Source organism: Manis javanica, chromosome 16 (assembly GCF_040802235.1).
Source record: "Manis javanica isolate MJ-LG chromosome 16, MJ_LKY, whole genome shotgun sequence".
In the NCBI taxonomy this organism is placed as follows: domain Eukaryota; kingdom Metazoa; phylum Chordata; class Mammalia; order Pholidota; family Manidae; genus Manis; species Manis javanica.
Genome location: NC_133171.1, coordinates 71,028,871 through 71,042,656, shown reverse-complemented (window position 1 = coordinate 71,042,656; position 13,786 = coordinate 71,028,871). Strand labels below are relative to the sequence as shown.

Sequence of the window (13,786 nt, the reverse complement as noted above, 5' to 3'; positions counted from 1 at the left end):
TAGCTTATTTCTCACAAATGCTCAGTTGGCTAATATTTAATTTAGTCAAATAGTGTACAGAAATTGGATTAAATTACCTTTCTTCTAGCTGGCACTTCTGCTAATCAGATTGCTATTCCCTTGTGTTATTCCTGTTTCAATTATTTTATCAATTATATTGATTAACTTGGTTCTTCTCACCTATCAGTCCATCTAAATGCATTTGCGTGGGTGTATATGTATGTGATGAAGAATGGGCAATGTGATCTGCCCTTCAGGATTTTCAGCATTATTACTTAGTGACTCTTACTTATTTCTAAACTCCCTTCCCTTCCTCCACTCCCCTAATTCAATTGCTTATATACAACCATGTTCAAATTGTGGTTCCCCATCAGTTTGGGAATTCCCTGTGTTCTGTGTGACACGAGTCAAGTCAGTGGAGTGGTGTGCACTGGACTGGGTGTCAGGAGTTCCTGTCCAATGGTTATTGTAAATATGTTCATCCTGGAAATAACAGCCTTCATTAGAGGTCTGCATTTTACTCTGTAGTAATGTTAGTTTAGCTTGTGTGTCCCAGGCACCATGTGATTACTCTGAGCATATGGACAGAATTAGAAATCACAATGGCATTCTTTCTCTACCATTTTAGGTGCTCCTAAAGGATTACGGTAGATGGCTTTGTTTGCGGTATCTGGGAAAGGGGAGTCTGGAGGTGAATTGCTCTGTCTCTGCTCTTATTTTAGGCATGTTTTCATGTGGGAGGGTTTGGAGCTCAAGGAAATGTCACTAATCACAAATTTATGGCTCTTTTTGGTAAGAAAATATTAATATCACACATTTTTTCATCAAAAAAGTTTTGAGCTCGGATTTATGTGCCAGGCTTCATGCTAATTGGGTTTACGGTGGTGAGGAAGCCAGACAAGGTCACAGCCTTGGTGAAGCTTGTGGTCTAGTGGGAAGGCAGGTGAACAGATAAGCCATCATAATGAAGCACGCTGTCTAGGGGCAGTACAGTGGCACAGGTGCCCAAGGGGCAGCTCCACAGGCTAGGGGAATCTCCAGAAGCTTCCTGGAAGAAGTGGCATTTGAGTGGAGACCTAGCGGGGATGAGTAGATTTCAGCCAGGCAGATGGGGAGGAAGAGGGTTCCAGGCAAAGGCAGCAGCATGTGTGCATGTCTGCAGATGAAGGAGCGCATGGCACATTCACAGCCTTGCACAGATCCTGTTTGGCTGAAGCGTGGGAAAGCATTGGGATGTGAGGGGAGGATGGAGGCATCAGAAAGGGACCAAGGCTTTTAGGTGTTTTGACTTTCTCTGAAACCGATTGGAAGTTATGGAAGGGGTTTCAGCAGGGAATTGATATTATCACTCTTGCTGCTGCAGCAACTTTGACCGCCAGAAGACCACGTGATGGGCATGACTCTGGTACTTGTGATGGGAGAGGCTGTGGAAATGGCAGAAGGGTCAGCTTTGAAAGGCAGGACTTAGTGACCAGTGGATGTGGAAATAATGAAGGAAGATTTCCAGGACAATTCTTGAATTTCTGTCTTGGGCAGCTGGATCCATTGATACAGGGAAAATGTTTGTTCTTAGATAACAGCGGCAGAAATATTTGAAGTTTTAACTGTCTGAACATCGAGTCAATCCAAATGCTGGAAGATGTCTGAAACCAAACCTCACCATGAATGTGTAACTGAGTGTGTGTGAGTGTGCATGAGTGTGTATTTCTTTACTTTGTGCGTAGTAGGGTTTAGGCACTTTACAAATACTACCTGATTTAATCTTCACAACAACCTTATGAAGTAGGGATTGTTTTCATCCCATTTTACAGAGGAGGAAATTGGTGACTAAGTCATGGTCTTGCAAACCTCAGTCAGGAGGGACTGTGTGTTGATATATTGTGAGTTAGTGCAGAGAGAAGCATTTTCTACTGAGCTGACAAAATTAAATGGAGATGATCATTGGATGTCTTCTTGTTCTTGAAAGGGCATTTTGAGGGTGAAGGGTTTTATTTATTTATGCTTTGATTTAATGATGATAGGAAGGAGAAGATATATAAAGGAAGACTTAAATTAGGAATTGAATCCAAAAGGGGCACAGTTTTCTTTCATTTCCTTAATGTTCTTCTTTAACAAGCCATCCTTGCCTAGAGTTATTTTAGTTGTATTTTCTATTGACCTTCTTTTTGCCTTCGCTAAAATTCCCCATAGGAGAGGATGTTTCTGTTGAATGTTTCCAATACAGCACTTGAAGTGGCTTTTACGTGTCTTCTTATAAAAGGACTCTCACGGAAACTAAAGATATTTTTGCATGGAAATTTACTACAGAGTGCAAAGAGTTTAGAGAAAGAGGTATTGAGTCAAGAATCATGAATTATTTATTTTTATTTTCATGATGTTTACTGTCAAAAGGCCATTTTGTTTCTTTAGCATTTCTGACCAGATGGCTTGAGTAACATCTACCAAGTTACTAGGCAAACAAAGCAACTTTGTAGGATTGGAGGAAGGGAAGAGGGCATGCACCGTGTGTTGGAGACCAACTGCAAACTGCATTGCCCCTCCCACCCCGCAAGTATCTCAGGGTATAAGTCACTTGATCTCTATGGACTTCACATTCTTCAGCTGCAATATGAAAATAATAATGCCTTCTTAAAAGAACTGTTGTGAAGATTAAAAACATGTAGATGTATACTAAGTTCCTGGCACTGTGCCACTTATATTGGTGGAACTCAATGAATTGAAGTTTTACCACATTGCTTCTGATGGTAATAAGGCTCATATGAATCGAGTAGCTGGTAAATGGATTAAGACATCATACTGGCTGCTTTTGCAGACTGTGGCCAAAAGGAGAGGATGCACACATTTAAGTGCCCCATTGACTGTAAAGCCCTCTGCAGATGCTAGGTGATACTTATCAATCCTTCTCCCTGGAGTGACCGTAGAGTAGGTGTTTTACAAATGGTTGAGATCATCATTACATAAATACATGAAAAAGGAAATATATCAGTAAGTAAAATAGCATAACATAAACTTTTTTGTGTTATTAAATCTTTGAGTTGTTCTTCAAATATTAAGGTTTTAAAATCTTCAGTGACTTCTATTTGTCTTGACATAGAGATAAATGCCTTAATATAGCCCATAATGCCATAGGTTGGTGTTTTCCAAACATCAGGTCATGATGCTTTAGTATGTTGAAAGTCAATTTAGTTGTGACAAATATATACAAAAATAAAATAGACAATATTAGATTGCCATTTGGTAGCAAGGGCTATGTCCTGTTTTGTGAAATGGTGATTTTGAATAAGTGTGTGTGTGTATGTGTGCATGAATCAGGTTGCAGCGTAAGATGTAGTCCTTGCTTTGGTGGTGGTCAGTAAAATCTGAATGGTGCCATCCTGTGCCTCATACCCTTCCAGACCCACTCTTCCACCACTTCCTTTGCTTTATGTTCTCTGCCATTACCACTCCCACAGTAAGAGGTGGAGTCTGTTTTTCTCTCACCTGAACCTGGAGAAGACTTTGGATTGCCTGGAAGAAAAGAATGCAGCGGACACGGTGCTGTGGGACTGCCGGCCTTTGGCTCACGGTGCACCTCTTGGAGCTCTTATCTTGGGGCTTTTGCCTTTGGCTGTTCACTGCATTTGGCCCATCCTTCCCCATTCCTCCCTCTGCCTCTTTCGCTCACACTTACCCCAGCCAAACGCCACTTCCGCAGGCACGCCCTCTCTGACCGTCCTGACTGGACCTCGTCCCCAACTGTTGGTGCACATGGGGCCTTTCTCTTTTTTAGCACTTGTTATGAATGAACTCACCTTTGTGAGGTGAAGTAGTGGATTGAAATGTATCTCTCCCCTTAGACTGTGAACTCTAGGATGTCAGGTGTCGTGCCTGCTTATACTCCTCAGGGAACCACCCCAGGCATCAAACACAGTGCCTGGCACACAGAATTATTTATTTAATGAATAGTAATCATGCTACTTTCTTGGTATATGAAAATGGCTGTAGTCAGTTTTTGCTTTAAATACTTCTGTTTCCTTCATATTTAACTTCTTATGATTGTTTTTTAAACAAGGCATTCCAGTTATTCAGGGTGCACAGTAAATTACCCCAAATCTAGTAGCATAAGGCAATGATTTATTTTGCTTATGGACGCTGTGTGTCAGGAATTCAGGGAGGGCGTAGCAGGGATGGTTTTTCTCTGCTCCGTGATGCCTGGAGCCCGAGATGCAGCTTTGAGAGCTGTAGGCTCGGATCTGTTGAGGGCTTGTTTGCTCACGTGGTTGCTGGTGGCTGACGCGTGCTGTCAGCTGTGCCTCAGTTCCTCCTCCGCTTCCCTGTCCCGTGGGGTCTCTCCCTGTGGGGAGCCAGATTTGGCTTCTTCACAGAATGGTGGTGGCTTCCCAGGATGAGTGCTGAGTGAGTGAAAGAGAAGGGTGGGAGAGTAGGGAGGGGGGCAGGTGGCAAGACTCGGGAGAAGGAAGTGGGTCAGAAACACTGCTGTGGCCATTTTTAGGAAATGCAGTCTTCTACACCAGGAATTTGTTTCACTTCCAGCGTTTAGACATGGTTTTGCACACCTTCAGGTTTGGGTGTGTTTGATGATGACTTTTTGGTTTAGCACAGAGGCTCTCCTTCTTTCTGTATCTTATCCTGTAGCATCCCAAAATGAAGAATGGATTTTTCACTTAATTGCTTTCAGGTTTAACTACACTATATAATTAATTGGTTCATTCTAATCCATAAACACTTTCTCATTCTTGGTTTTCTGGTTGCTGAGGAAGCACCACTCTGCTCTGGGACCTTTTTCCTGTCCTGTAGAATATTGCCAATACAAGGGAAAGAACCAGAAGGAGCCATTTAATTGAGATTCTGCAATATAATTTGTCAATTGGACCCAATAGAAACATTACTAACATGTAACACTTAGTCTTGATAAAATCGAACATTCAAGATGCAGATAATCTAAAAGAAACACTTCATATAATTATGACAAAAATACTGAAAAGCATTTAGATATGTCCAGATATGGCTAAAAATTTTACAACTAGATATTTCTAGATATGTCTAAATATTATATACAAATATATGTATTTAGATTTAATATAGAAAGGTTAATTCTAAATACAATTGTTTAATAACTTGCTTGCTTAATTTTTTTTTGTATCATTAATATACAATTACATGAGCAGCATTATGGTTACTAGACTCCCCCCATAATCAAGTTCCCACCACATCCTATTACAGTCATTGTCCATCAGCATAGTAAGATGCTATAGAATCACCACTTGTCTTCTCTGTGCTATACTGCCTTCCCCGTGCCCCCCCAACATTATGTGCACTAATCATAATGCCCCCTTTCCCTCCTTATCCCTCACTTCCCACCCATCCTTCCCAGTTCTTTTCCCTTTGGTAACTGTTAGTTGTTTCTTGGGTTCTGTGAGTCTGCTGCTGTTTTGTCCCTTCAGTTTTTACTTTGTTCTTATACTCCACAGATGAGTGGAATCATTTGGTACTTGTCTTCCTCTGCCTGGCTTATTTCACCGAGCTAATATCCTCTAGTTCCATCCATGTTGTTGCAAATGGTAGGATTTGTTGTCTTCTTATGGCTGAATAATCTTCCATTGTGTATATGTACCACATCTTCTTTATCCATTCATCTACGGATGGACACTTAGGTTGCTTCCATGTCTTGGCTATTGTAAATAGTGCTGTGATAAACATAGGGGTGCATATGTCTCTTTCAAACTGGGGCAGGTCTGCTGTTTTCTTTTGTTATAAGGTCATCGTGCTACTGTGCCAGGTTGCTCATCAGAGGAGGCATGTAATGTGTGACATGTGGTGCTGTAAAGGCGCAAGACAAGTTGGAAACCATTAAACTAAGGCTTGGATTTATTAACATTGCATAAAAGCTTGTTATAAGGCTGCGAGGGAAGGGAGAGCCCTGGGAATTACGTGTTACCAGAGAGAACGCTCTTCCTGTCCTCAGGTGGGAAAGATTTTATAGAATGGGTGAGACCACAGTAGTGATTGGAGTAAAAGAAGGGGAGACGTCAAAAGAGCTGGGCTCACAAGAAGGTGAGCCGGTGTTTGCTGATGTGTGTCTGTGTCGTACCAGAAACAACAAGGAAGGTCCAGTGTTTGCCATCTGTGTCAGCATTCCTATGTCTCCAAATACGGCATTTGCAGAGAGAGAGCCTCAATTGCTTTTCATTGTAATTCATTTTAATGATAAATACGTAGTTTATAAATCTGCATTTAAGCTTTTTGGGAACAGAGCCAGGCACCTTTGTGCCGGGAACGGGGTTCATCCTGGGTAGAAAAGTAAGATTAACGCACAGCCTAGCTTTCTTTTATCCACACTGACCTGTCACCATTTAAAACATCCTTCCTTGTGGATCCTGTTTCCTTTGCCTTCAGCAGCTGTGGTGCTCTGATGTTTCCTCACAGATTCTCCCTGTCCCTCTTGAGTGGTGGGATCCTGTCTGCCCGCAGTGATCTGGAAGGAGGTGGACCAGTGTTGAAATCAAGTAAAAAGGCTGCCTTGCACACTAGCAAAGCCAGTTTATGAGATAATTTGTGGTGGTCCATTTTAAAAGGCAAATTTTCAGGTACTTGAGGATGTCAAATTTCTCCTCCTTTGAAGCTTAGAAAGGATGACTTTTTAGGTCAAGTTTCCCCAAACAATACTGTTTATACAGCGTGGCCTTTTATTTTTATTTATTGTTGTACACTCTATGGGTGTGAAGATTTCAATTTACCTTTTGATTTGTACGGCAGGTTTTAGAGGCTTTGGAACAGTATGTCTAGAAATTACATTTGACCCAGTGTTGTTTGGTAGTTGGTAACCTGGAAACCTAATTGCAGCAGCCAGCTGCACAAACACGGTTGCTCTTCTGAGTGCTGGTAGTGGAGGTGGTACCATGAGGGCTCAGCCCAGAACTGGCTTGACAGCCCTACGGACAGAATGGGCCTCCAGCGCATGGTCATTGCTGACTGGGGTGCAGGCATTCTGAAGATGCTTAGTGGAATTTAGAAAGAATAATGATTTCAGTCCTTGAGTCCTTGGCAGTGTGTTCACTAAGGCTTTAGTTGGGAGGGACTAACACAAGATGAAGTGTCCTTCTTTTCTATTTGAAGGTTAAAGTAGCCGTTTTTTCCACCATATCCGGGAGACTGTAAGAGACTTGCTTTCTTAAATAAATTTGCTTTTTTTCCTTCTGTATTTTGTTATGTGAGCACTACAATTACTTGGGAAGCAGCAGCATGGAAATGTGAACACGAACAAGCTCTCATACATTTTATTAATTCACATCTTCATTTTGGCATTATAAATGCAGGTAGAAAATAACATAGTGCTAGTGCAGGAAGACTCAGTGTGGGATTGGTTTTGTGTCATCTTATGGATTTTGCATGATTTGTATTGAATGTAATTAAGGCACAAAGTAAGCTAGGCCACTTGTAATAAAACCTAGATTAATCATGGAAATGGGTTGGTTCCAATCTGGGGGTGATAGAAGGGCGCTCTCTCCCATTTCCCATTCTGTTTGGAACAGTAGATGACTAGTGACAGGTTTTGCCTAGCTTGTCTGTCTGTCTGTCTCCATCCAGTGTGTCCTTAGTTCCAGGTTATCACATTCTCTTTACCTTGCCTTTATAATTTGGAGATGACAGGATAGAAATGAGGAGTTGAAATGAAGTTGAAATGCAGTGGTATTTTTTCCAACTGATTTTTCAACAAACCTAAGTCAATAGAAGATTTCATTAAACTTGTTTTTCTTCTTAATATGATACTTCATGCTGAGAAAAACAAACCAACTTGATAAAGGCTTTCCAAGAAGCCTATCTTACATGCAGAGGGAATGATGGTAAACTTTGTCCTTAAATTCTGTTATTATTCTGTATATGTTTCCCTGCTTACTACACATCTACATACATCCTGGGTAACTAAGCCTATTTAGCCTGAATTATCTCTTCAAACCTTAATTTATATACTTCCATCAGTAGGGAACGCCCCTCTGTTTTTATTTGAATTCCTGTGTTTAGCAGTTTACCATGGAGAGACATCATGACATACTGGAAAGAATATGGATTTTGGAGCTTAAATAGGCCTGGTTTTAATCCTGCTTCTAGGACCTAAAGTACATTGGAAACTGGAAAAAGTTGTATCTGTCTTGGTGCTGTAGTTATCAAGAAATAGAAAGTGAATATCTACCATGTGTCAGATGCTGAACTGGCTGATTGGGATGAAAAATAAGAAATGTGTAGCCCTTACCTATCTAGGAATTAGCTTGTTGTCTAGCAAGAATGATAGATGATGCACATACAAATAGTGGTAAAATAGGGTAGGTGTGCCAGAGTGTTTAAGCCCAGTGTTAATGACTGTCCCAAGGGGAATGCCACTAATATTACATGACAAGGGAAGCAGAGAAAGGGCACTTCAGAGCGGAGCTGGGTCTTGAGAAATTGGTCGGTCAGTAGACATGTTGGGGACAAGGTGAAAATGCCACGAACAAGGACATACCAGCATCAGATGTCATAGCTGTGGTGGTCACTAGATGGGGCAGCTGACCTCTTGGCTGTGAGAGGCTGTGGGCCCCAAACTCGACAGAAATTCCCTTTGGCTGAATCAAGACCCTGCAGCAGAGATTCTCAATTCTTGGAACGTTCAAACTATACAGATTCCCTCTCTGCCCTAAGATAATTCAGATACAAGTTAAGGCCTTAGTTAGTTGAATTCAGAATGTTGCATGATCAGATGTCCAAAGCACAGCCAGTTTAATATCGCATATAGTGTATTTTACAGGAATCTAAACTCTTTATTATCTTGAGATCTAATAACTGTGAAGGTGAATCTACACAGGGGAATCCATCTTAAAACCCTCAGTTGTTGACAGCTCAGTACCAATAGGCAAGGGATTTAGAGTCACCCTGTGACCTGAGCAGGAAAGCTTGCCCAGTTTCCAAAGATATGGGGATGTCTGCTCTGGAAGAAATGTTCCTCTTTGGTTCTTGAACAAATAACATTTATCACACATCTTTAGACACACAAACTATTCTTGCTCATCATCAGGTAATTTATACTTCACGCAGAAAGTAGTCTTTATTTGTTCCTTGGAAATGGAAGCTCATTAATCTGGACTAGACCCCATTTCCTTGTGTGTGCCACTTTAGCCATCTGTTGGAGACTAATGAATGTTAGGCATTAAAGTGTGAAAATAAGCTAAATATGTACTAAGCAGAGACCAATACATGCAAAGGGAAAGAAAAATTAACACATTTGCTAGGCTTTAAAAAATGATTTTATTTAAAGAATGTTAATTTTGTTAGTAACACCCCATTTCTTCATTATAAGTTTATGTTGAGATTAATTAAAAGTGGATTGCAGCAGTGAAAACTGATTATATATATTAAAATTCAGACACATCATATACTGTCAGTTGCTAAAGACTGAAGCTATTAGAAGTGATGAGTTTTATGTAGATAGGTTAGTACAGAAAGTGACCATAGAAGTTAAAATAAAATGTTTATGTACAGTAGAAAGAAAGATCTCAGAATTTATAGTCCAAAGTCCTGGGCTGTGTTTCCTATGGCCTCAGTTTCACCAGCTGTGAATTGGGGATGACAATAATACCTTATCCCATGGCACTGGAGTCCAGTGCCATTCATCTCAGCTCATCAGACTCCAGCTACTTGCAAGCTCTGATAGTCCAGGAGTCCTGGCTGACTTGCTCATGGCCGATGGGGGGCTCCACACACGTGTTGTGGTCGTGTGCAGTGTGCCAGGCCCTGGGCTGCTCTGGGGGAATGGGGCTGGCTGCAACACAGCCTGGGCTCACAGAGCGAGCCGTTTGTCTGAGGAGCCAGCAGTCACCAAATACCAAAACCCAAGGACAGCAAGGTATGGCTTAATTGAGGCTGTAGGTGAAAGTGCTTCATACATTCTTGGTTTCTTTGTTTTTTTTCTCATTCTTAGTTTTTATTGAAATGAATAATAATGGGGCTTTTTTTCCCCTGCTGAATAAATTTTGGCTTCTTTTCTGTATCTTCTGTTTCCTGTATAGCTAAGATATATGCCAGCCAGCTCTTAATCTTTGTGTAATTTCTAATTTTATGGATCATCTGTAGTAAATTTTAAAATTTGGGCTGATTTTCTGCTATCCTGGGAGCAACGAGGGGATGTCTTTTTGTTGGTTGATGTGTTCTAAAGATGAAGACCTGTTTTAACATTAGCTTGAGTTGAAAAGGAAGATAGTAAATATATAGACAAAATGCTGATTTAATGAATTTTGACTTTAAATGACTTTTGGATTAGCCAGTGTGTTTTGATTATCCTTATCCGTTCTCTTCTCCATCAACAGGGAGACTTGGAAATTTCTGTACATGTGCATACTAACGAAATTGCAGTTATGCATAGGTAAATATGCGTCTTCAACTCCTTTAGGTGACCAGAGCAAAAATTTTCCTTCCTTCCTTCCTTCCTTCCTTCCTTCCTTCCTTCCTTCCTTCCTTCCTTCCTTCCTTCCTTCCTTCCTTCCTTCCTTCCTTCTCTCCCTCCCTCCCTCCCTCCCTCCCTTCCTTCCTTCCTTCCTTCCTCCTTCCTTCCTTCCTCCTTCCTTCCTTCCTTCCTTCCTTCCTTCCTTCTCTCCCTCCCTCCCTCCCTCCCTTCCTCCCTTCCTTCCTTCCTTCCTTCCTTCCTTCCTTCCTTCCTTCCTTCCTTCCTTCCTTCCTTCTCTCCCTCCCTCCCTCCCTCCCTCCCTCCCTCCCTTCCTTCCTTCCTTCCTTCCTTCCTTCCTTCCTTCCTTCCTTCCTTCCTTCCTTCCCTCCCTCCCTCCCTCCCTCCCTCCCTCCCTCCCTCCCTTCCTTCCTTCCTTCCTTCCTTCCTTCCTTCCTTCCTTCCTTCCTTCCTTCCTTCCTTCCTTCCTTCCTTCCTTCCTTCTCTCCCTCCCTCCCTCCCTCCCTTCCTCCCTTCCTTCCTTCCTTCCTTCCTTCCTTCCTTCCTTCCTTCCTTCCTTCCTTCCTTCCTTCCTTCCTTCCTTCTCTCCCTCCCTTCCTCTCTCCCTCCTCTCCCCGACACCCCCCCTTTTTTTTTCTGGTTTTAGAACTTTATGTGAAATTTGACCAAAAGTACTGGTATGTGGTCTGTGATTCAACATGGGAGGGGGAAGGGAGGTCTGGAATAATGACAGGTAAATATTATGGAAGTAGGTATAAGGAGCTTCTGAGACTGAAAGACAGTTTTCAGTTTACTCAATTTTATTTAAAAATGAGACACATGGCACAGTGTGTCTCATCTGGCACTGGCTGTGGGCATTTGGTTTTTGTAAATAGGTCTTGCTATTACGATGCTAAGGGGTAAACCCTACCACAGGCTGAGATGTGAATGCTGTGACAAAGAAAAGACAGTGAGAAAAATTCCCTGAATTTTCTCTAGTAACTTATTTTAAAAAATAATAAAAATCCATTCCACTTGCTAAATGTACTTTGGAGTTATAGAGAAAGTTTTGCAGAGCACATGTGTTGAGAACTCCTGTCCTGGGACATGGCGCTGATGTGAATGACACCTGTGGCTCATTCTCTGCAAAGTCATCTTGTAGAAGTGGGAACGACAGTCTCCCTTGTGATTCTTCAGGGCGTGGGGGACGTCCAGCCTCAGCACAGGGCAGGATCTCACTGTCTCTGCGAGTGGGGGCCAAGGCCTGCTGGCCTTCCGAGGTGGATGGTTGGTTGAGGCCTCAGAGCTTCAGAATTCTCCCACAGGGTGCCACGCTGCTTTTGCCATTGCCGGGAGGGCTTTATGATCTGCCTATTTACCGTGATGCAGAAAGGTTCATGGGTAATTAAGGACGGTGGCCTGCAAGTGCGTGCCTTCATTTGAAAGGAAAAGGGGTCTTATGTGAAGAAGTGTTCCTCTTGCTCCCAGACTGTTTGAGTTTGAACCAGGTGGCTCTGGGGTTTCTGGTTTTGGGTTATTCCAAGAGGGGAGATTGTCTTAAAGGATCCTCCTAATTCCTAGTCTTTCCCTGTGAAAGGTAGATGGGGAGCAAAATGAACTGCATTCGATGTGAATTCCAGCATTTGATTTGTCTTCTTTGGTTTAGTCTAAACACTTGAGATGCAAAAGTGTCAAGGCTCTTTCATGAGCTACTCTGACCCAAGTAACCCAGATAGTGAAGGAATAGAAATAGGAAGAAGTGGGACTAAGAGGAAACAAACTTTGATTTTCCTGTTAACAGTTGTTTACAAATTAGAGACGAAATGTTGTAAGGTGTTTGTTTTTGCAGCTGTTTGACCTTAGTGGGCTGAACAGGAACAGGTTTCATTTCTTCGTGTGTTTTCCTTACAGGGCGGTACTCCCGTCGCATTCGCTGTTCTCAGGTGTGTGCGTTTCACGCAGGTAGGCTGGAGATCAGCGCACAGTAGGCCAATGACTTACGGCAGGTGGGAGGGTGGGTCACTGTGCCGTCCAGTCTTGGACTGTTACTTTTTGAGGTTTTCTTATGCTTCTAAGTAATGGAAAAAACCTCACTGAGCTTTGAACATTCTTCTCTATCTACATCATGTGCTTTGACCTCCTGGATGGTGTAGTCTTGGTATGAAGGTGGTTTTTTTTTTGGACCTAGTTCTACCCTAAGGGAATGCAAATATTTTCCCAATTAGGCTAGGTTCACTGGTTAACAAAAAAACCATTGTTTCTCATTATTCTGAGCTAGTAAGCCTGGCATGTGAAAAGAGACTCCCTGCTTTGTGTATTAGTGATAAAACCCATGACTGAGCTTGGAGAGGGAACTGTTTTCTTCTCTGTTTTAGTGGTACAAGTAATAATTTAGGGTCAAATTCAGCTGGACGATTTTTTTTTCAGCTTGTCTCTTGGCTTGACAGTAATAAAGGGTAAAGTTTCTTTGAAACTGAACAAACAAAAATGCAGTCACATGATACAGCACTTAAGCTCTATCTGTTTACAGATGAGGACTTGTTGGTTTTCTCAGGAAGCATGTTTTTTTCTTTGTTATTACATTTTAAGTTGTGGCTTATTATTGGGAGAAGACAGGGCAAGGGATGTGAAGACCAGGCAGGGGGGGCCTGTGTGTCACTATTTTTAGTTGTTATGAGGGGTATCAAACATTATGCTCAACTTTTTATTTTGACATAATTTTTGACAAACGTTGCCAAATAATAGAATTCCTTGTATACTTTACTTCCCCCAGCTTCGTGTTCACATCTAACATGACTGTAGTGTAGTAACTGAAAACAGAAAATCAAAATTGATGTGATCACCTAAGTTACAGGTCTTACCCAGATTTTGTTGGTTTTCCCACTAATGTCTTTTTTCTGGTCCCAGATCCAGTAGAGGGTCTCCCACTGCATTCACTTGTCATGGCTCCTTAGTTTCTACTAACCTGCTACCATGCCTCAGATTTTCATGACCTTGACAATTTTGGAGCTGAATTATTTTGTAAAATGTCCTTCCACTTGGGTTTTCCTGATGCCATCTTGTGATTGGATTGAAGTTATTTACCTTTTTGTCAAGACTATCAGGAGATGATGTCGTGACTTGCACAGCGCACCGTGCAGGAAGGCTCTGTGGTGGAAATGTAATAGAAAATGCAATCTTCTCCTCTTCCACAGATCCTCTCCACGAAGGCAGTAAATAGAAAGCACTTTTATTATTGAATAAACATTAAACAAGAATATGATGCACATTACAGGCAGTCCACTAAGAGACTGCAAAGACAGAAATTTACTTCTTTTATATAGCCAGGAAGATGCAGCCACTACATACTCGTTGCCAAGATAAAAAGTAGCTAGT

The 13,786-nt window shown here is 41.8% G+C and overlaps 1 protein-coding gene across 4 annotated transcripts in view; it reads left to right on the top strand.

The window, feature by feature from the left end:
* Positions 1 to 13,786, top strand: part of LOC118967922 (doublecortin domain-containing protein 2-like) — a 114,586-nt gene that overhangs the window by 14,621 nt on the left and 86,179 nt on the right. Inside the window, exon 3 of one of the 4 annotated variants that reach the window (XM_073224902.1) lies at positions 12,323 to 12,373. The exons of the other annotated variants lie outside the window; for them this stretch is intronic. Coding sequence (XP_073081003.1) covers positions 12,323 to 12,373 — 51 coding nt within the window. The remainder of the gene's footprint in view (positions 1 to 12,322; positions 12,374 to 13,786) is intronic. 4 annotated transcript variants of the gene reach the window in all.